This window comes from Anopheles cruzii, chromosome 2, assembly GCF_943734635.1.
Source record: "Anopheles cruzii chromosome 2, idAnoCruzAS_RS32_06, whole genome shotgun sequence".
NCBI classification, from domain to species: domain Eukaryota; kingdom Metazoa; phylum Arthropoda; class Insecta; order Diptera; family Culicidae; genus Anopheles; species Anopheles cruzii.
Genome location: NC_069144.1, coordinates 2484658 through 2503793, shown reverse-complemented (window position 1 = coordinate 2503793; position 19136 = coordinate 2484658). Strand labels below are relative to the sequence as shown.

The 19136-nt window shown below is 52.3% G+C and overlaps 4 protein-coding genes across 4 annotated transcripts in view; 2 read left to right on the top strand and 2 right to left on the bottom strand.

The window, feature by feature from the left end:
* LOC128269413 (zinc finger protein 431-like) lies at positions 1–6364 on the top strand. Its single transcript, XM_053006870.1, has 3 exons — positions 1–84; positions 236–344; positions 5301–6364. The coding sequence occupies exons 1-3, from the start codon at positions 1–3 to the stop codon at positions 6362–6364; spliced, it is 1257 nt and encodes a 418-aa protein (XP_052862830.1).
* A 421-nt stretch (positions 6365–6785) lies between these two features.
* Positions 6786–9558, bottom strand: LOC128278142 (pre-mRNA-splicing factor syf1 homolog). The gene is made up of 2 exons (XM_053016811.1): positions 9438–9558; positions 6786–9350 (listed from the first exon to the last, which is right to left on the bottom strand). The coding sequence occupies exons 1-2, from the start codon at positions 9477–9479 to the stop codon at positions 6798–6800; spliced, it is 2595 nt and encodes an 864-aa protein (XP_052872771.1). The 5' UTR covers positions 9480–9558; the 3' UTR covers positions 6786–6797.
* Positions 9559–10998: 1440 nt separating this feature from the next.
* LOC128278089 (uncharacterized) lies at positions 10999–14056 on the top strand. Its single transcript, XM_053016745.1, has 4 exons — positions 10999–11447; positions 11889–12159; positions 12249–12782; positions 12852–14056. The coding sequence occupies exons 1-4, from the start codon at positions 11361–11363 to the stop codon at positions 14030–14032; spliced, it is 2073 nt and encodes a 690-aa protein (XP_052872705.1). The 5' UTR covers positions 10999–11360; the 3' UTR covers positions 14033–14056.
* Positions 14057–15105: 1049 nt separating this feature from the next.
* The window catches only part of LOC128269412 (low-density lipoprotein receptor-related protein 1), a 41111-nt gene continuing 37080 nt past the window's right edge, over positions 15106–19136 (bottom strand). The window contains exons 10-14 of the mRNA XM_053006869.1: positions 17079–18523; positions 16139–17008; positions 15562–16069; positions 15379–15499; positions 15106–15312 (exon numbers count right to left, since the gene is read on the bottom strand). Of these exons, the coding sequence (XP_052862829.1) occupies positions 15106–15312; positions 15379–15499; positions 15562–16069; positions 16139–17008; positions 17079–18523 (3151 nt within the window). The remainder of the gene's footprint in view (positions 15313–15378; positions 15500–15561; positions 16070–16138; positions 17009–17078; positions 18524–19136) is intronic.

Sequence of the window (19136 nt, the reverse complement as noted above, 5' to 3'; positions counted from 1 at the left end):
ATGCTAGAAGAGGACCGGCGAGTGCTCGAAGTGTTCGAACGAGGAGTACTGAGGACGATCATTGGCGGCGTGCAGGAGAACAGAGTATGGAGTCGAGGATGAACCATGAGCTCGCGCAACTCTACGGCGAACCCAGTATCCAAAGGTGGCTAAAGCTGGATGGATACGCTGGGCAGGGCATGTTGAATGCCGGACAACTACCCTGTGAAGATGGTGTTTGCCTCGAATCCGGCAGGAAGAAGACGACCAGGGGCGCAGCGAGCAAGATGGGTTGACCAGGTGGAGCGAATCTGGCGGCGAATACTCGGTGTCCCAGGGACTTGAGAGCGACAACCAGGAACAGAGTAATGGAGAACCTTTGTTGATCAGACCATGTCTTAATGACGGGAGGCCGAAATAGAAAGAAATTTGTTAAAAAAGAACACGATAGTGATGATAAATGGAACAGGATGAATAAAATATAGATTAAATAACGATCATCCACTAACATATCCTGATTTTAAGCTTTCTGCATCTTTCTTAGGGCAACAATTAGATATTCCGGACACTTCAAAACACTGAAACAAACAATAAAAAAACGATTTCGTTCGAATGAACAAATTGACAGCATTTCGTAACTCACAGCATTTTGAGTGACCATCTTTTTGTTACATGGGCCACAAAGAAGCTGTCAAAAATCGACGATTGACAATTGGAAAGAAACTTTTGTTTGGTAAACAATCGCAAAGCGTCCAAGATTTTCTCGGTTAAAACCTGTTGGAGTCGAAATGGAAACTTCTAACTCTGCTAAAGATCCATTATCAGTCGCGTAAGTTGCCGGGAGACAAGGCTAAATATGTGTAATAACAAATTTGTTTCTAGAACCTCGCCCATGTGTCGAAGGTGGCTGTCGGCTGATGGCGCTTTGGAGCCGGTCACTTCCGACGAATCGGTCGCGTATCTTTTGCAACAAATATTCGCCTGTACAAAAGTTCAGGTAACATACCCTTCTAAAGTGGAATTCACGCCGGCTTTCGTATCAAAGATTGCGACATGCTCCTCAACTTTTTACAGAAGAAACTATTGGCAGAATTTCCATCGTATTTGTGTTTGACCTGCACATCGCGCCTGGATTTGCTGGATATGTATCGCTCGCTGTGCGCTCTAAACAATGTCAAAGTCGAACAAGTTAAGAAAGAAGTGGACACCACCCATTTGACTGGTTTTGAAACAACTGTAAGGCATTCTAACGGTGACATTCAGCAAAGTGATGGTGTTGAATCGGTGTGGATAAAAACTGAGGTTGCCGAAGAAGATTCGGAAGAGGATTATCAAGCGAGTCAAACGGTTTCTGATTCACAACAGATAAATAGTACATACGGTCATAATCATCATGACGACTTGTTTGAGGCAGAGGAAGAATCGCTGGAAACACTTTTGAAACGTGAACCAACGGACGAACAGCAGCAGGCTCAGCCATCAGATGCTGAGCTGAAACATGAGCATAATATTCTCAAAGCGGACCCTTTCGATGTCGAAGGTAAAGGTTATGTGGTAGGAAGGACGTCCACAATTCCTGACGACTCAGCATCAACTTCAGGTCAAAATAATTCGTTGATAAAGTGTGGCATGGAAGCCTCTACATGGAATCAAATGGATCCTAATCGTGAAGACAAATCAGAACATCCTGGTAATCAACCTGTCTCCGTAGTCGGTGAGCAGCGTTTGTTGCCGTCGAATAAGCGACGATTTTCCCAAAAGGATGTCGCCGCTGCAGAGTTCTCAGTGTCTACAATGGCAATCCCAAAAGTTACTGGTAATAGAAACAAGCAAAAGCACCAGTGCCCTCATTGCTCCGCCACGTATCCAGACACATCCAAGCTGAAGAGTCACATCCGCACTCATACAGGCGAAAAGCCATTCCTATGTAAAGTCTGCAGTAAAACGTTCCATGCGGCACGCAACTTGCACCAACATATGCAAATTCACGACAAGGACCAACATCAATGTCCTCATTGCGATGGCAAATTCGCACAGCAATTCCAGCTTAATGATCACATTCGGACTCATACGGGCGAAAAGCCATTCCAATGCCAAATCTGCCGTAAAGCGTTCCATGCGGCAAACAATCTGCGCATTCACATGAAAATTCATGACAAGGACCTACATCAATGTCCTTATTGCCCAGGAAAGTTCGCTAAACGCTACATGCGTGTACATATGCAAATTCACAACAAAGACCAACATAAATGTCCTTATTGCCCTTGCAAATTTACACGGCAATCCTATCTTAGGGATCACATTCGGACTCATACCGGCGAAAAGCCATTCGAGTGTAAAGTCTGTAGCAAAACGTTCCACGCAGCACACATCCTACGCGTTCACATGCAAATTCACGACAAGAACCAACTTCAATGTCCTCATTGCACTCGCAAATTTATACGGCAATCCCATCTTAAAGATCACATTCGGACTCATACCGGCGAAAAGCCATTCGAGTGTAAAGTCTGTAGCAAAACGTTCCATGCAGCACACATCCTACGCGTTCATATGCAAATTCACGACAAGAACCAACTTCAATGTCCTCATTGCACTCGCAAATTTATACGGCAATCCCATTTTAAGGATCATATTCGGACTCATATTGGCGAATAGGCGGCGAATATGAAGTTTGTGGTAGAGTAATGCGAAAGCCTTTCTGCATAAACCAATGAACCGATCCACAACAAGAACAAGAACGTGCGATACCATTTATTGCCTCAAAGGCGGCAAATAAGCAGATTTAGGATTTTATCAAGTTCCTTTGTTTATTAAGATAAGTATAAATAATAAAAATCTAGTATTTTAACGGTGCTTTAATAGGATTCAAAAAGAATAATCTGCATCGCATCTGACATGCAATAACGGTATACCGATAACTGATCCCCGCAATTTGGTCCCACGACAATTGATCCCAGTAACCCATCCCATGGAGGAGGAAGAGAGGAGTTATCCTTCACGGGCCGCTGCCTGGTGTGACCAGCTGTGTAACAGGCTGTTCATTGTAGTGTTTCTGTGTTCCTCCTTAAGACGCTCGGCCTGTATTTCTTTTTAAACATTCTCTTAAAACCGCAAAAGCCGTCTTTGGATTTCTTATTTCCGCTGGAATTGGAAAGAAATGGGGGACGAAAGTAAGGTACGACTCGTAGCACGAATGAAAATAGTTTCCGTTGGAAGCTACAGAGAAATCATTGGGGTAAACGCTACTCGTGCTTTTCTTCTCGACCTGACGCACAGGTTTTTGGCATGCTGCGCCACTTCTCAGCCATTCCAGTGCCTTGAGCGGCTTCCGTAACACGTTGCCAGCGTGTGGTCATTTTTTTTAATCAGAAAAATCCACTCCAAAAATTTATCAAAATTTCGCCGTCCCGACCAGACGACGACTCTGAAGCCGCAAAAACACTACGGGAACACAAGCGACTAGTAGGTAGCACCGGTGATTTGCATGGGCTCCCATATAAAATCTGGGTAAATTTTAGCAAAACTCGGAGAGTTTTCAAGCAATTTGAGCCAAATTCAGCTGGTGCGAGTTTTACCATGTATCCAACGGGAAAAGAAAAGGGAAGCCGATCGGATACGTCAACGGGAAGCCCGATTCTCTGAAACGCCAGAAAATCGAGAAACGAGGATTAAATGAGTATTTGAGGTGGCGACACACGCTGGGAACAGCTAGCAACCAATAAATTTTACCAATCCGTTGACAACGATTTCGTTTGAATGAACAAATTGACAGCATTTAGCAACTCACAGCATCTCTGAGTGACCATCTTTTTTCTCTTTGGCTAGACGTTCTTATTGTTTACCCAAACGCGCTTCTTTTCTAAGAACAACGTTCGCGCTGCTACATTGTTTCTCGTGTCTGCCTTCTCCACATGTACATTGTACCTCTTAAACTGGGCTGCATCCACCACAGTAACGGTTATGACATGCTCCTCATCTTTTTGCAGATGAAACTATTTGCCGGATTTCCAACGTATTTGTGTTCGGCATGCAAATCGCGGTGTGATTTTCTGGACAAGTTGCGCTCGATATGGATGCTAAACAATGCAAGAATCGAACGGTTTAAGCAAGAAATGGACACCACCCATTTAACCGGTTCCGAAACAACTGTAGAGCATTCTGACGCTGACATGCAGCGAATCGGTGGCGTTGGATCGGTGGTGAAAACAGAGGTTGTCGCAGAAGGTTCGGAAGAGGATTATCAATCGAGTCAAATGGTTTCTATTTACAACAGATAAGTAGTACATACGATTATAATCTCCATGACGATTTGTTTGAGGCAGAGGAAGAATCGCTGGAAACACTTTTGAAACGTGAACCAATGGACGACCAGCAGCAGGATCAGCCATCAGATACTGAGCTGAAACATGAGCATAATATTCTCAAAACGGAGCCAATCGATGTCGAAGGGGAAGCTTCTGTGGCAGGGAAGACCATCACAGGTCCTGACGACCCAGCATCATTTTCAGATCACAACAATTTGGTTATCAAATATGGCACCGAAGCCCCTAAATGGAATCAAAAGGATCCTAATAGTGAAGAAAAATCAGGACACCCAGGTAACCAATCTGTCTCCGCAGTTGGCGAGCGGCGACTGTTGAGGTCAAATAAACGGCGAAGTTCCCAAAAGGATATCGCCGCTGCAGAGTTCTTAGTGTCTAAAAAGCAAAACTCAAAAGTTAATCGTAATGTGCATAAAAACAAGCAAAAGCACCAGTGCCCCCATTGCTCCGGCACGTATCCAAACACATCCAAGCTGAAGATTCACATCCGCACTCATACAGGCGAAAAGCCATTCCCTTGTAAAGTCTGTGGTAAAACGTTCCATACGGCACGCAACCAACGCGCTCATGAGCAAATTCACAACAAGGACCAACATAAGTGTCCTCATTGCCCTGGCAAATTCGCACTGCAATCCTATCTTAAGGATCACATTCGGACTCACACTGGCGAAAAGCCGTTCATGTGTAAAGTCTGTAGCAAAACGTTCCATGCAGCACGCAACCTACGCCTCCATATGCGAATTCACGACAAGCATAAGCACAACATTCATAACAAGCATAAGCACCAGTGCCCCCATTGCTCCGGCACGTATCGAGACACATCCAAGCTGAAGATCCACATCCGCACTCACACCGGCGAAAGGCCATTCCAATGTGAAGTCTGCAGCAAAGCGTTCTATACGGCAAGCATCCTGCGCGCCCACAAGAAAATTCACAACAAGGACCAACATCAATGTCCTCAATGCTCTCACAAATGCGCACTGCGATCCCAACTTGAAGATCACATTCGGACTCATACCGGCGAAAAGCCATTCCAATGTAAAGTCTGCAGCAAAGCGTTCCATGCGGCAAGCATCCTGCGCGTCCACACGCAAATTCACAACAAGGACCAACATAAGTGTCCTCATTGCCTTAAAAAATTCGCACTGCAATCTCGACTTAAGGTTCACATTCGGACTCATACCGGCGAAAAGCCATTCCAATGTAAAGTCTGCAGCAAAGCGTTCCATGCGGCAAACAACCTGCACATCCATCTGCGAATTCATAACAAGGACCAACATCAATGTCCTCAATGCTCTCACAAATTCGCACTGCGATCCAGTCTTATAGAGCACATTAGGACTCATACAGGCGAAAAGCCGTTCATGTGTAAAGTCTGTAGCAAAACGTTCCATGCGGCACGCAACCTACGCGTTCATATGCTAATCCACAACAAGGACCAACATAAGTGTCCTCATTGCCTTAGAAAATTTGCACTGCGATCCCAACTTAAAGATCACATTCGGACTCATACCGGTGAACAGCCGTTCATGTGTAAAGTCTGTAGCAAAACGTTCCAAGTGGCAAGTAACCTGCACAAACATATGCTAATTCATAACAAGGACAAACATCAATGTCCTCAATGCTCTCACAAATGCGCACTGCGATCCCAACTTAAAGACCACATTCGGACTCATACCGGCGAAAAGCCATTCCAATGTAAAGTCTGCAGCAAAGCGTTCCATGCGGCAAGCATCCTGCGCGTCCACAAGAAAATTCACAACAATGACCAACATAAGCGTCCTCACACCGGCGAAAAGCCATTCATGTGTAAAGACTGTAGCAAAACGTTCCATGCGGCACGGAACCTGCGCAAACATATGCAAATTCACAACAAGCACCAACATCAGTGCCCTCATTGTTCAGCAAAGTTCGCACAACAATATCAACTAAAGATTCACATCCGCTTGCACACCGGTGAGACGCCATTTCCATGTAAAGTCTGTGGTAAAAAGTTTCATGCGAAATCCAACCTGAAGAAACATATGAAAGTTCATAACAAGGACCTGCGACAGTCTGCGTAAGCCTGCAGTGTGGACCTGCGTAAGCATCAACAACCTGAAAAATGTCAATAAATTTAATAGTCTTGAAGAACTGAGTTTTTTTTTACAGAATTAATCCGAACCCCCGCTGATAGAGCAGTCGGTAACGCTCGTTGCTGTTACGTAGCTGGCCTGAGTTTCGAATCCCGGAACCTCTTGTCGTCACACAGCCGGCCATGGTTTTGATTCCCGATACCGGCATGACAGAGGGGGTTGGCGCAGGGCTAACAACCCCGCCTGTAAAAACGATCCGTTACGGAATAGCACCAGAGATATTAACATTGTCTCTGGTGCAGACCAAGACCGCGCAGCGGTTGTAGTCCCAAGTAAGAAGTAGAATTCCACCATTTTTATTTGATTGACTTTATTTGAAAACAGATTTGTTTTTCTTTTGCATTTATGTCGATCACACAATTCAATGTCCATTCTCTTCATTGTCCTCATCGTCCTCCTGCCGGCGCAGACTTCCGAACACTTTCGCCGGGATGGTTTGCCGTTCGATGGGCACCTTTTTGCTAATGTCCTCATCAAGTTCCGCTCCGTTGCCGGTGTCGTCCTCGTCGTCGTCGTCCTCGTCGTCATCGTCGATATCGATCTCGTCCGGGTTAACCACCCGATCGTCCTTCGCGCTGCCGCCCTGCGTTTCGCCGCGCACAAACATTATGTTGCCACCGCCCGCCCCGACCGCCGCGATGGCCCGGGCCGTCGTTTCGGCGGCCTTCACCTCCAGTGCCCGCATGGCATCCTTCGGTGGCTCGCCCGTCGTGATGGCCGCGTTAATCAGGGCCGCCGACATCATGTTGATCTGCGTGTTGTACGTGGCCTGAATCGAGCGCTTGATGCGCAGCATCTCCCGCATCGTGTCCTCGTTGCCGTGCCGGATCTCAAACTCCTTCCACGTCTGCCAGAACTCGCCCGTAATGCGCGGATCGCACATTTGGCTGCAGTGCGCGTAGATCGCCCGGGCCCGATCGATCTCGCCCAGCTTCGTCTCCATCTCGGCAAACAGGACGCACATTTTGCGTGAATCCGCCTCCGGCAGCACCTCGATGGCCTTCTCGTAGATCTGGCGCGTCCGAGGGATGCCGTAGATTTCGGCCGCCTTCTTGATGTACAGATTGAACATGGCGTACATTTCTTCCTCCTTCACGGCTGTCGTCGCCCGCTCGTACACGGCCATCGCGTGGCGCGCCAGGCCGTGCTCTTCCTCGAGCTTCGCGTACAGTAGGTACAGAGTTTTGGCCAAATCCGGCGGGCAGCCGTCGAGGCACTGCTCGAAGAGATCCCGTGCGCGCTCAAGCTTCTGGCCGCCGTACCGCTTGAGGAACTTGGTCAGGTACGTGTTCCAGATGTCGTACACGTTGGGCCACTTGAACAGCGCGATGCCCTTCTCGTACGCCTTGAACGCCTCCTCGAAGTAGTTGTGCTCCTCGAGGAACATCCCGTAGTTGATGATGATCTGCGGCGTGCAGATCTTCAGATCGATGATGCGATCGTACACCTGCTTGCAGGTCCGGAACGTGCCGAAGCTCTCCTCCAGATCGGCGTACATGGACCACAGCTTGAGCGACTTGTACACGCGCATCTGCACCGTCTCCGTGTCGTCGTGGTAGGCCACCTTTCGCTTCGGCATAGCCGTGGCCCGCTGCATGATGTGCAGCGCCTGCTCGTACTGTTCCTGCCGGATTTCCATTTCGGCCCACTCGCACCACACGCCCGCCAGCTCGTCCACCTTCAGGAAGTCCACCTGGACCGCCTTCTCGAACACGATCCGCGCATCCTCCAGTTGGCGGTTCGTTTCGTAGAACTTGGCAAACGCTACCCACAGTGTGTACAGCTTCCCGACGGCCAGCTTCGGTTGGACCGTGTGGACGGCCTCCGTGTACGTGTTGATGATTTCGTGTGGCTTACCCTCGTACAGCTCGACCCGCTTGTGCCACTCGGCCACGTTGTGTGGGTTCTGGCGCAACAGAACACTGTTCAGCAGCAGCAGCCGGCGCTCCATCAGGTACTCGAAGCGTGCCATCCGCAGTTCCACATCGATCTCACTGTCCTCCGTGGGGTCCGGGTTGCGCTCCAATGCCTCCATCACCTTACCGAGGCTGAGTTCCTCGAACTGTGCGTACGCATCGAACACCTGGCTAAAGTCCCGAACCGTCGTCACCGTTTGTATCGCCTCCTCGTAGATGTCCCGCGCCCGGTCGAACAGTCCGCTGCGTACGTAATACCCGGCCAGCGAGTTCCACAGGTGGCCCAACTGATCAGTGTACCGCCGCAACCCGCCCCGGATTATGCCGTCCACGTTGAGCGAGTACACCTTGTTCGGGTTCTTCGAGATCAGTTCGCACAGTTCGTTCCACAGCTGGTGGTTCGATTTGCCGTGCTTCGAAACAAAGTGCTCGTTGTCCACGATGTTGGCCAGCTGCTGGGCCGCCTCATCGAGGTGGCCGATCGAAACGAGGAACTCCACGTACTCTTCGGCGTCCTCCGGGCACAGCTTCAGGTACCGGCGCCAGACGCGCACTGCCGTCTCCGGGATGGAGAAGCGTTTCAGAAACTCCAGATAGAGTGGCCAGATGCGGTGATGCTGCGTGATCGGTAGGGCTCGCAACGCACGATCGAACACCTGGCGGGTGCGCGTAATCTTACACTGGGACGTCATGAACGCACAGTAGTCCATCCAGATGCGGGGCATCTTGTGCATGAAGACCAGCGACCGTTCGAACGCATTGTTGACCTCCTCGTACTCGCCGTCGGTGATGCACTTGCCCTTCACCTGCTTGCGCAGCGTCTTCAGATAGTTGTACCACAGTTTGTACGAGCCCGGCAGCTCCTTAAGGGCGCGCTCGAATACCGTGTTGATCACGAGCCGGGACCCGTTTCGCTTGTGCTCGACGTACCGCATCCAGTGCTTCACGGAGTAGGCATTGCGAAGAATCTCCTCCTCGTACGGCAGATCTTCTTCGTTCTGCCAAACGAAAGCCAAAAATGTTGTTGCAAGGAAATGTTTCAAACACAAACCAACTAAACGAGGCCGCGATGCGGCTATACTTACGAAAAACACCTCCGCCAGATCCACGTCCGATGCGATCGGCATGCTGCTGCCCTTCGAGATACCCAGCTTGATAGCGAACCGGTCACAACGAGTCACAATTACATCAAATTCACGCACGCGGCACGCGTTTCTCTTTCACAATCGACGCCACTTTGAAGAGTTCGCTCGTTTTGTAAACAACTCCGTGCGGGGAGAAACGTCAAAACCGGGCGCATCAGTGTTGCCAGATTGGTTATCCGACAACTTACTGTTATTGTTGTGAAAAGCTAATAATTTCCACAAAATAAAACTAATCATTGATGTGTTTCAGATTTAAATGGGCGCCCAACGATTGCCAAAATGTAACGAAAACCAAGCATCAATCGTTGCCGCTACGAAAGGAAAAGGCGTTTTCTTATCTGCGAATCGCTTTGTTTGTTTAAGCCGCTACAAACCAGGGTCATCGTCGCAACTCGTCGTCACAATTTATATTTATATCGCACCATATGATATCATGCGCGGCGGTCCCATATTTGAGGTACTACAAAGTTGCACCAACCGTTACTACTCCTGCGATGATGCAAATGTCCGGCTGTGGTGTGGCGGCGCAACCGCAGACCGTCCCGTCCCTTGTCCCTCCTCTTCTTGGTATCCGGTGCACAGCTTGCGGTAGTGCAATTGCGGTGCCCTGACAGATGGTTCGTGCGGTCTCCTGAAGATTCACCGAAGAATCTGTGATCTTGTGTTTTTCCGCGTCTCGTGACTGAATTCCGTGCGTCCTGTACAGTACAGGATAATAGCACATCATTTATTATCTTAATGAGCGCCTGCTCACGGCACGTGTCCGGGCAGTGACGGAGAGAGCAAGACCTGTGAAGAATTTGCATTTCCTCCTTCTGATATCGGGCATGTAAACAAACGATAGGGTGACCAGAATTTTTCATCGAAATACGGACAGGCGAATAACAACATACCCGCTTCTCGGGGCAGATATTTTGCTGATGAAAGCGAAAGTCAATCACGTCTATCGGTAACGGCGGAGTAAGGCCCCCCCTTCGGTGCGCTTATCGATCGTTACGATTCGGCTGATAGTAGGTGCAGCAGGTTGCGATTGTCCTTGTGTTGCGGTGGTGTTGAATTAATGGCACGTTTTTTTGTGAAAATAAAACAATGATCATGTGTTCCTTTTTACCCGTTTTGTAATCCCGCGGCACAATCGCGCTGGTCTCCATCATGTAAATCAGTTCAAACAATTGGCGGGAAGTGCTGGGCATCCGCGCAACACGTGCCGTTTGCCGCAGGCTGCGCGCCGGTGCTGCGATACGCGCTCTCGTCTCGGTTTTATCACGGCAGATAAGCCAAGCCGGCCGCCGGAGCCGGGGCCAGGAGTGTTGTCCCCCCCCCTCTCCGGTGGCGCATTGTAAATCAGCTGACCGTCGTATTCGCTCGGTGGTCGTTCGAAATTCACTCGCACCCGTTGGTCGGTTCGCTTCGGATGCATCGTGTGCTCCGGCCCCAAACGTCTAGATTAAGGTTCGCGCCGTTCGGTTGCTTTGATTGGAATTGATGTGATTATGTAAAAACGTGTCGTCTGAACTGTTTTCTGTGAGCGTGGCCTGCTGTGTGTGCATCCGTTAACACAACGCGATTATTCGTTCGGAAAGGGTCCATCAAATCCCACCGAAACACCCTGGGCTAAATATTTTAAAATGTCTCCGCAGAGAGAGTGCTGGTTCGGCCCCAAATGAACGGGTTTGTTGTTCACGGTTCGTGTGTGATAAAGCAATTTAGGCCACCCAGTAGGTGCGTGCGGTGTGGGGCAATATTTAAAGTGCGTTCATCAAGTGAGCCTACTATGAAAAGACCAAGCGGAAACGGAGACTGCTGACCGTTCGTGAGTAGTTGGCACACACACACACAGCTCAGCAAAGTAAGCCACTGAAGATGCCCGGTGCGGTGGAGCAACGGATCAGCAAACCACCCGACGGCGGCTGGGGTTGGATGGTCGTGTTTGCGTACGGTCTGGCGAACGTGAGTATTTCCTGCATACGCGGCGGTCAAAGCGGAAACAGACCAAGTCTTCAAATTTCGGCTCCCCACTGAAGACACCGCCGGCGCCTAATCAATGCGGCGCCGTGGTGCGTTTGCTTATCGGGAGACGTGAGGATTTGCATTGGGGCTCTTTTGCTTGTTATTCCCACCCGTTCTGGTGCGTGACGGCAAGCGATAAGTCGAAATCCACGGATTCACCGGAACAAACGCCTGGAGGGGGACTTATCCCCTTCTAAAGCTAGCGGACCCCGACTACTGTTTTAACCCCCTTTTGTTTCATGGCTTACTACCACACTCGAGTTGTTCGAGTAGCCTGGTTTAGTTCGTACACTCACCGCTCGAAATAATTCGTGCGAATATTTCAAAAACGACGCTCAGTAAAAACCGGAAAACATCCTGTTCCGCTCTTCTCTTCACCAGATTATGATAGTACCCGTGCTGCAGAGCTTTGGATTGATTTTTCGGGACACATTTCGCGAGATCGGCATATCGGCCACGAAAGCCTCCGTTATCATTAACCTCGCTTCCGCCGTCGGAATGGCGCTGGGGCTGTTCAACGGACCCTTGCTACGCAAGTACGGCTTCCGGAAGCTGGCCGTTGCCGGAGGCACCCTGTTTTCAGCAGGACTGATGCTCACGTCGTCGGCCGTCAATTTCGCGCACTTCGTCATTACCTACAGTATTATCGCTTGTAAGGAACAGAAGAAAAACAAACGGCATCCGCCACACAGAGGGGTCCCACGCTAACCCTTTTCCTTCTTTCGTTCCCGCACACTGAAGCCCTCGGTATGGGATTTTGCAACTCATCGTTCTCGCTCGCCCTGAACACGTACTTTGCGGTGCGCCGCAACAAGGCGGCCGGCATCGCGATGACCATAACCGGGCTGGGCCCGATCCTGTTCCCGCAGCTCGTGTCGCTACTGATCGCACTGTACGGCCCACGGCACTGTCTGCTCATCATTGGTGCCCTGGCCACGCACATCGTGGCCGGTGCGCTACTGCTGCAACCGGTCAAATGGCACATGCTGCCGGTCGGGCGACCGCACCAACAACCAGCCGCCCCTGCGATCGAGGTGAAGATTACCGAAGACGAAGACGAAGACAACAACAATGATCGGCGGCCACAGTACACCGAAGAGGAGGATGAGTTTCTCGAGAAGCGGAGCGATCGGTTCATCGATCACGATGTGGATACGCAGAGCATTTACGGGTTCGAGCTAACCTCACAGCTTCGACAGCCCCCTTCCCGATCGTTCTCTGTTCCGGCCGGCACCATCACCGATGATGGTCGCATTTCGAGGGCCACAAGTGAAGGTAAGGTTTCCGAGAACCGAGATGCGGCGCCCTTCGCTCTACCAACAAACAAGAATCTTCCCTTCACAGTGCTGGCCTCGCTGGTCCTGCGGTGCCCTTCGGAGACACGTTCGCTGCAGCACGAACGAAGCCCACCGTGTCCCAAACGGTGGTTTCAATCGGATTCCACCGAAACCGTCAATCTCGGCAGCTCGCTGGGCATCTGGGATGAACGGAGCGTCGAGCCGGTGGGGTCACCGCCGCCACCGAGTAAGCCGCAGCGGCGCTTCTCGAGCTTCTCTAGCGTGCGCTTTCTGCCGCTTCAGAAGCAGCGCCTCTTCCAGGGTTCGACCGAAACCGTTGGCACGGCGGGGAGCTCCGTGCGGCTTGCTGATGGAACGATGGTCCGACGCGGATCGCTCGGAAGTGGCCTACTGAACGGAGCACCCCCGGCAGGAGGAGGAGCCACGAAACTTCCCGCACTGAGTGAAAACCAGGGTCTCACCGACGACTCCTCCCGGCTGCCGGTCATAATGCGGCAGCTAGAAAACACCACCAAACCTGCCTCCTCCCCGAAGATGCCGGTGGTTTCGCCCAAATCGGATAGTTTTGCCGCGAAGCTGGTCCGGTTCTTCGATCTGACGCTGCTCCAGGACAAGGTGTACGTCAACATGATGCTCGGCATGTCGATCGCGGTGTTCGCCGAGATCAACTTCTCGCTCCTGACCCCCTTCATTCTGGGCGATCTGGGGTACGGCACGGTGCAGATAGCCTCGATTATGTCCACGCTGGCGTTGGCCGATCTGGTGTTCCGTTTCATCAGCCCGTTCGTCGGTGATTATCTGAGGCTCAGTCCGCGCACCATGTACATGATCGCACTCACGATGCTGATCGTGACGCGGTTCAGTATACTGCTCGCCCGGAACTACGAGGAAATGATGATCGTTGCGGTCGGGCTGGGCATTGCGAAGGGCGTCCGGTCGGTGTATATGAGCCTGGTCATACCGAGCTACATCCCACTGAAACGGCTACCGTCCGCCTCCAGCATCCAGATGACGACGAACGGGATCGTGCTGATGACGATCGGTCCTTGCGTGGGGGTCCTTCGCGATTGGACGGGCAGCTACTCGAAGAGCATCATTCTAATTAACGCGTTCACGATCGTCACACTGATCATGTGGACGGTCGAGCTGGTGTACGTACGCCGTTGCCAAACAGCCCCGGTGGGTCCCTCGACCCACCAGCAGGTCGATGGGATCCCGCCCCGGTGATACTCGAAAGGAGGAGATGGAATAAAGAGCATATTTATAACAAAAAAGCACCTGAAAGCAAATGAAGATAAATGGCCCGGCGGCTAAAAATTACAGTCTTTTTATATTTTTCTTCGTAACATTTTCTGCGGGTTGCTGCCCTTATTCGACGCCCCGCTTTTAGGACACACGCGGTTACCTGCTTCGGAAGCAGCAGCCGGTCGTTGAAATCTTTTTCGGTTTTGTTTTAACGCAACACGTGGCGTGGAGTGGCTACCTTTGCCTCTCCGTGTCGACGGATAGCTGCTACGCATTAAAATTACATCTCCGTGTTGCCTGCTGCGTTATAACCGGTTCGATAAAAAAGTAACAAAAGCCCCACAGTACGGCACTCACACTCCATAACACAGCAGGCTTCGCGTCCCTCCGCGATCCTCCTGCTCAATCACCACAGCGCTGTAGCGGCCTCGTTTCGTGTTCGTCGCACCGAACCGAATGAACTAGAATTCGAATTACACCTTCTTGCGCGTTATTGTGTGCACTTCTACTTACATTAAAACACCTCCGTCCGTACAACGGGGAATCCGGAATACAAATATCTACACTTTGTCCTAATAGTATATGCACCTAATGCGTCACACCCCATGGCCGGGGTGCCCCCGGTGGTGCCGCTGTACAATCGCGTCCCCAAATCGTTGTATTAGAGTTCTCACCTTACCTTACTGCTACTGCCACCGTTCTATTGTTCGCTTCCTGTTACGATACTGAGTAATCATTGTTATTGTTGTGGTGTCTTGGAACAATCCTTTTAAATGCACGGGATCTCGAATCGATCGAGCTACAAAAAGGGGGGCTCGGCGCGAACAACGTAAACGGCGGTTGGTTTTGTAAAATATCCCTCTCATTAAAGCTTCTGCGCGCGCCACGACACGCCGGACGCCGCCAGACGGGTCCGATCTCCGTTCGCCTCTCTTAACCACTAGCTGCGAGCTGCGAGCAAAAATACATTACGCGGCGCAGCAGCAACGGTGCCAGTCGGCCCGGTGGCCGGTCTAGAACCGTTGCTTCAGTAGCCGCTACTATTTCGCCTTACATCATAACAGATCGGCGGCGATCGTGTCCTGGTCCTGGGGGTGCTGCAGCAGGCCCTTCTTTTCGTCCGGTGCCGTCGAGGTGCCGGTCAGCAGCGGATGGGCACTGCCGGCGCTGCCGGTGCTGCCTCCGAGCGCCGCCGGGTCCCCGTGGCCGTGGTTCGCGCTGCCGGCGTACATCTGCTCGTACACCGGATTACCGAAGTGCACCTGCGAAGTGCGGTTAGCCCTTAGTGGGGGGGTCTGCGCTGGAGAGCATTCGCCCCGGTACGGTACCTTATCGTCTTCGTGCACAAAGGCCGGCCCCTCGTCCGCATCGCCCAGGTACATCGGGTTCGTTATCTCCACGTTGTCCGTTAGCCGCGCGTGCAGGAACGGTTGCCCCGTGCGTCGTTTTCTGCAGGAAAGATCCGCGTAAAGTAAAACAGCTCCGGGGGGTCAGCGATCGCAATAACTTACTTCAGCCCGTACAGGGCCCCGCCGATGCCGGCCGCAATGATGAGTATCACAAAGAGCGCGATCGTCAGGATCGACAGTGTGTAGCCGGGTCCGCCGCCGCTTTCGTCCGCGACCTCCAGCTCGGCCAGCGTCACCTCCCGCAGGCAGCTGCTAATCTGGCCGTCCTGGCAGCTGCACTCGTTGATCGTGCTGCCCTCGATGCACGTACCGCAGTCGCCGACACAGACCGGCGGCTGATCGCACCGCTTGCCGGTCCACTCGCTGACGCAAACGCACGACGGGATGTAGGTGACGTTGGACGCGGACGACAGCGCCAGCCGGCAGATGCCGCTGTTGTGGCAGAAATTGTTGCACGGGTTCCGGTACGTGACGTAGTTCTCGCAGTGTACGCCCGTGTACTGCATCGTGCAGTTACAGATCGGATCACCGCGCACCTCCAGACAGTGGCCGCCGTTGTTGCAGCTGAAGCCACTGCACGAACTCCACGGTGGATGTGGCGTAGGGCAGTCTGTTCGGGGTGGAAAGGAAAGCGATTAAAGAAGCAGCGTACTCTACAAACGCGATCGTCTCAACTTACAACTGGGGCGCGTTCCTTCCGGCAGCGTGCACAGGTCAATCTCGCAGTTGTGGCCTTCGTACCCGGGTCGACACTTACAGTACGGTTTTTCGCCCGGCACACACTCCCCTCCGTTGCGGCACAGTTCGGGGCAATCGCGGTACTGGCACCGCTCCCCGTAGGTCGCCCACGGGCAGCTACACTTCGGAGCGCCCCGTTCGATCGTACACTCGCCGCCGTTCGAGCAAAATACCGCACAGAGGGGCGTCTCGCAGCTGTGACCGACGAAGCCCTCCGCACACTGGCACTGGCTCCGTTCGGTGGTCGTCTTCCGGCACACCCCGCCATTCACGCACCGCAGATTGGCACAGTGCTCGCACTGGGCGCCCGAGTAACCCTCCGGACAGCGGCACGACAGTGGACTGTTCCCGTCGGACCGCGGCTGCTGCACGACTGTACAGTTGCCCCCATTGTGACAGTAACCCTGGCACTTGTTGGTGGAAATTTCACACTTCCGGCCCGTCCACTGGGGCTGGCAGGTGCACTTCGGGTCGCCGTTCACGATGTAACAGAAGCCCTTGTTCTTGCAGTACCCGGAGCAGATATAGTGATCGCAGTGCGGCCCGTCAAAGTTCTCCGGACACTCGCACCGCTGCTGACCGTCCGTCGGGTTGATGACGCACTTGCCCTCGTTACACTGCAGCCGGCACAGTTCCGCGGCCGGACGGGGCGGTGCCTCCAGACACTCGCGTACCTCGCCGTCCCGCTCATCCGACACGGCGTGCGGGCGCGCATCCGGACACAGACAGCTGCGCTTAAGGCGCGTGTTTTCGGTCGACAGCAAACAGACGGCCGATTCGTGGCACGGGTTCAACTTGCACGGATTGGCCACTACAAGGGAGGGAGGGAAGGTATAGATTAGGAATCGTGGATCATTTGAGCGAACGCCCGATTCACTTACCCGTGCGATCGTGCTTGAGGGGATGGATGAAATGAACGTCCGACGATCGGTAGCCGCTGCGGTGCTGCTCCTCGTTCATGTAGGTGCCGTTGTCGCGGCCGTACTTGTTGAGCTTCAGAATGTTCTGGTTGTACAGGATCACGTACACGCTGTCCTCGAACACGTCCAGCAGCTTCGGCTTGGAGTAGTCGTGCAGCTCGGCGATGACGTGCCGATCGGTGCCCGTCAGCAGCAGGCAGGTTTCGATCGTCGACTTCCGGTAGTCGGCCCAGTACAGCCGCTTGGTCGTGGTGTCGATCGCCAGCCCCGAGGCCCACTCGAGGTTGGTGTGCACCAGCTTCTGCTTGCCCTGCCCGTCCATGCCCGAGCTGATGATCGTCTCCATGATCGACCACACCATCAGCCGGCTAACGGGATCGACGACCAGCCCAATCGGATGCTTACCAGTGGCCGTCAGCGTCGTGTGGTTCGTCCCGTTGTAGCTCACGACGAAGATGTTGCTGCGCTTCTTGTTGATCACGTACAGCCGCTCGGTCAGCCAATCACACGCCAGTGCACTCGGCACGATGTCACTGTCCTTTAGCACCACCGACGAGTGCTTGCCGTCCAGCGTCTTGATGCGATCGTACGCCACCGGAGTCGATTCACGGCGAGCCATTTTTCTGCCCTCCGCCGTTGCCGCCACCGCTGCCGCAGTGTCCTCTTTAACCGTTGTGTCCATCAGGATCTTGTTGATGCTCGTGTCGTAGCTGTCGATCCAGAACAGTGTGATGTTGTGGCGCGTGATCGCAAAATCGAACCGATCGATCTTCAACGACGACGTCTGCAGGTAGCCCATCACGGGCGTATCCACGTACAGGCTGCGGAAATCGGACTCGGATGCCAGCAGCAGTATGCCCTGTTCGTCGACCGCGACACAGGTCGCGTTACGACCGGCGCCACTCTTGACATACCCATCGGCACACCGGCAGTTGAAGTGGCCCTTCTTCTCCACACACAGCTGACTGCACGCCCCGAACCCGCAGCCCGTCTTGATGCACCCGATCTCGTCCGATTCGTCCAAACAGTGCGGCGTCTGGTCGCAACGGAGCGCCACGTCGATGCACTTGGAGTCGCCGGCACAGCGGAACGAGTTCGGGGGGCACTTCTGGCAGAGGCCACTCTTCTCGTCGCTACTGTCCCCGCAGTCGTCCTTATTGTCGCACAGCAGACTCTTGCGGATGCAGTTGCGGTTGGCGCACCGGAAGGCGCGCTTGTTGCAACCGTGCTCCTTGCAGTACTCGCCCATCTCGTCTGAGTTGTCCAGACAGTCGTCGATCCCGTCGCACACCCAGCTGCTGAGGATGCACTTGCCGTTCTTGCACCGGTACTCGCTCTCCTGGCACTCGCACTCCTCTTCGTCCGACTCGTCGATGCAGTCGTTGTCGCCATCGCACTTGAATTTGCTGAGAAAGGAAAGAAAGAAGATAAACATGGGCGTCATCAGACGGAAGAGGATTTAACCGGATTCATCATATATCAGTAGAGAAGAGATTATCCAACAACATACTGAACGTGAAAAGCGGGATAGAGGGGCCATTATCTCAGATCATTATTTGATGAGATCACAGTTTCATAAGAGACCATAAGAGTGATCACAGTGAGAGATCACAGATCATAAGAGCAATGTCAGATAGATATAGAACCTTAGTGGACCAAGCACTCCGTAAAAACCATGACCACTACTCAGTGGAAGAAATCCTCTGTCGTTGAAACGGCAAAGGGCTCTATTGGTTTTAAGCAAAAGTAAAAAAACAAAGATAGGTTCGATCAGGAGCGCAAAATAGCAGCTGATAAGGAAACAGCTGCATACACAAGCTACCTACAGATGCCAACTAGAGCTAAGAAGGAAGCAGATAATAATATGCGAATGACTGCTGACAGACTCTGTAGGAGAAAGAAAAGAATCCTGGCCGACCGACAATTAGAAACAATGAATGCAACAACAAGACGAGTCTATAAAACCGTAAACATGTATAAAGGGCCGTTTACACGTTGCGATATGTCGCTGCAATGCCT

Coding starts and splice junctions, on each gene's coding strand:
- LOC128278142 (XM_053016811.1), bottom strand. CDS start 9,479: ATGCCGATCGCATCGGACGTGGATCTGGCGGAGGTGTTTTTC. Junction 9,351..9,437: donor ATCTGGCGGAGGTGTTTTTC/GTAAGTATAGCC, acceptor TTCGTTTGGCAG/AACGAAGAAGATCTGCCGTA.
- LOC128269413 (XM_053006870.1), top strand. CDS start 1: ATGCTAGAAGAGGACCGGCGAGTGCTCGAAGTGTTCGAACGAGGAGTA. Junction 85..235: donor GCGGCGTGCAGGAGAACAGA/GTATGGAGTCGA, acceptor CGAATCCGGCAG/GAAGAAGACGACCAGGGGCG. Junction 345..5,300: donor GAGCGACAACCAGGAACAGA/GTAATGGAGAAC, acceptor CCCAACTTGAAG/ATCACATTCGGACTCATACC.
- LOC128278089 (XM_053016745.1), top strand. CDS start 11,361: ATGCCCGGTGCGGTGGAGCAACGGATCAGCAAACCACCCGACGGCGGC. Junction 11,448..11,888: donor TTGCGTACGGTCTGGCGAAC/GTGAGTATTTCC, acceptor TCTCTTCACCAG/ATTATGATAGTACCCGTGCT. Junction 12,160..12,248: donor TACCTACAGTATTATCGCTT/GTAAGGAACAGA, acceptor CGCACACTGAAG/CCCTCGGTATGGGATTTTGC.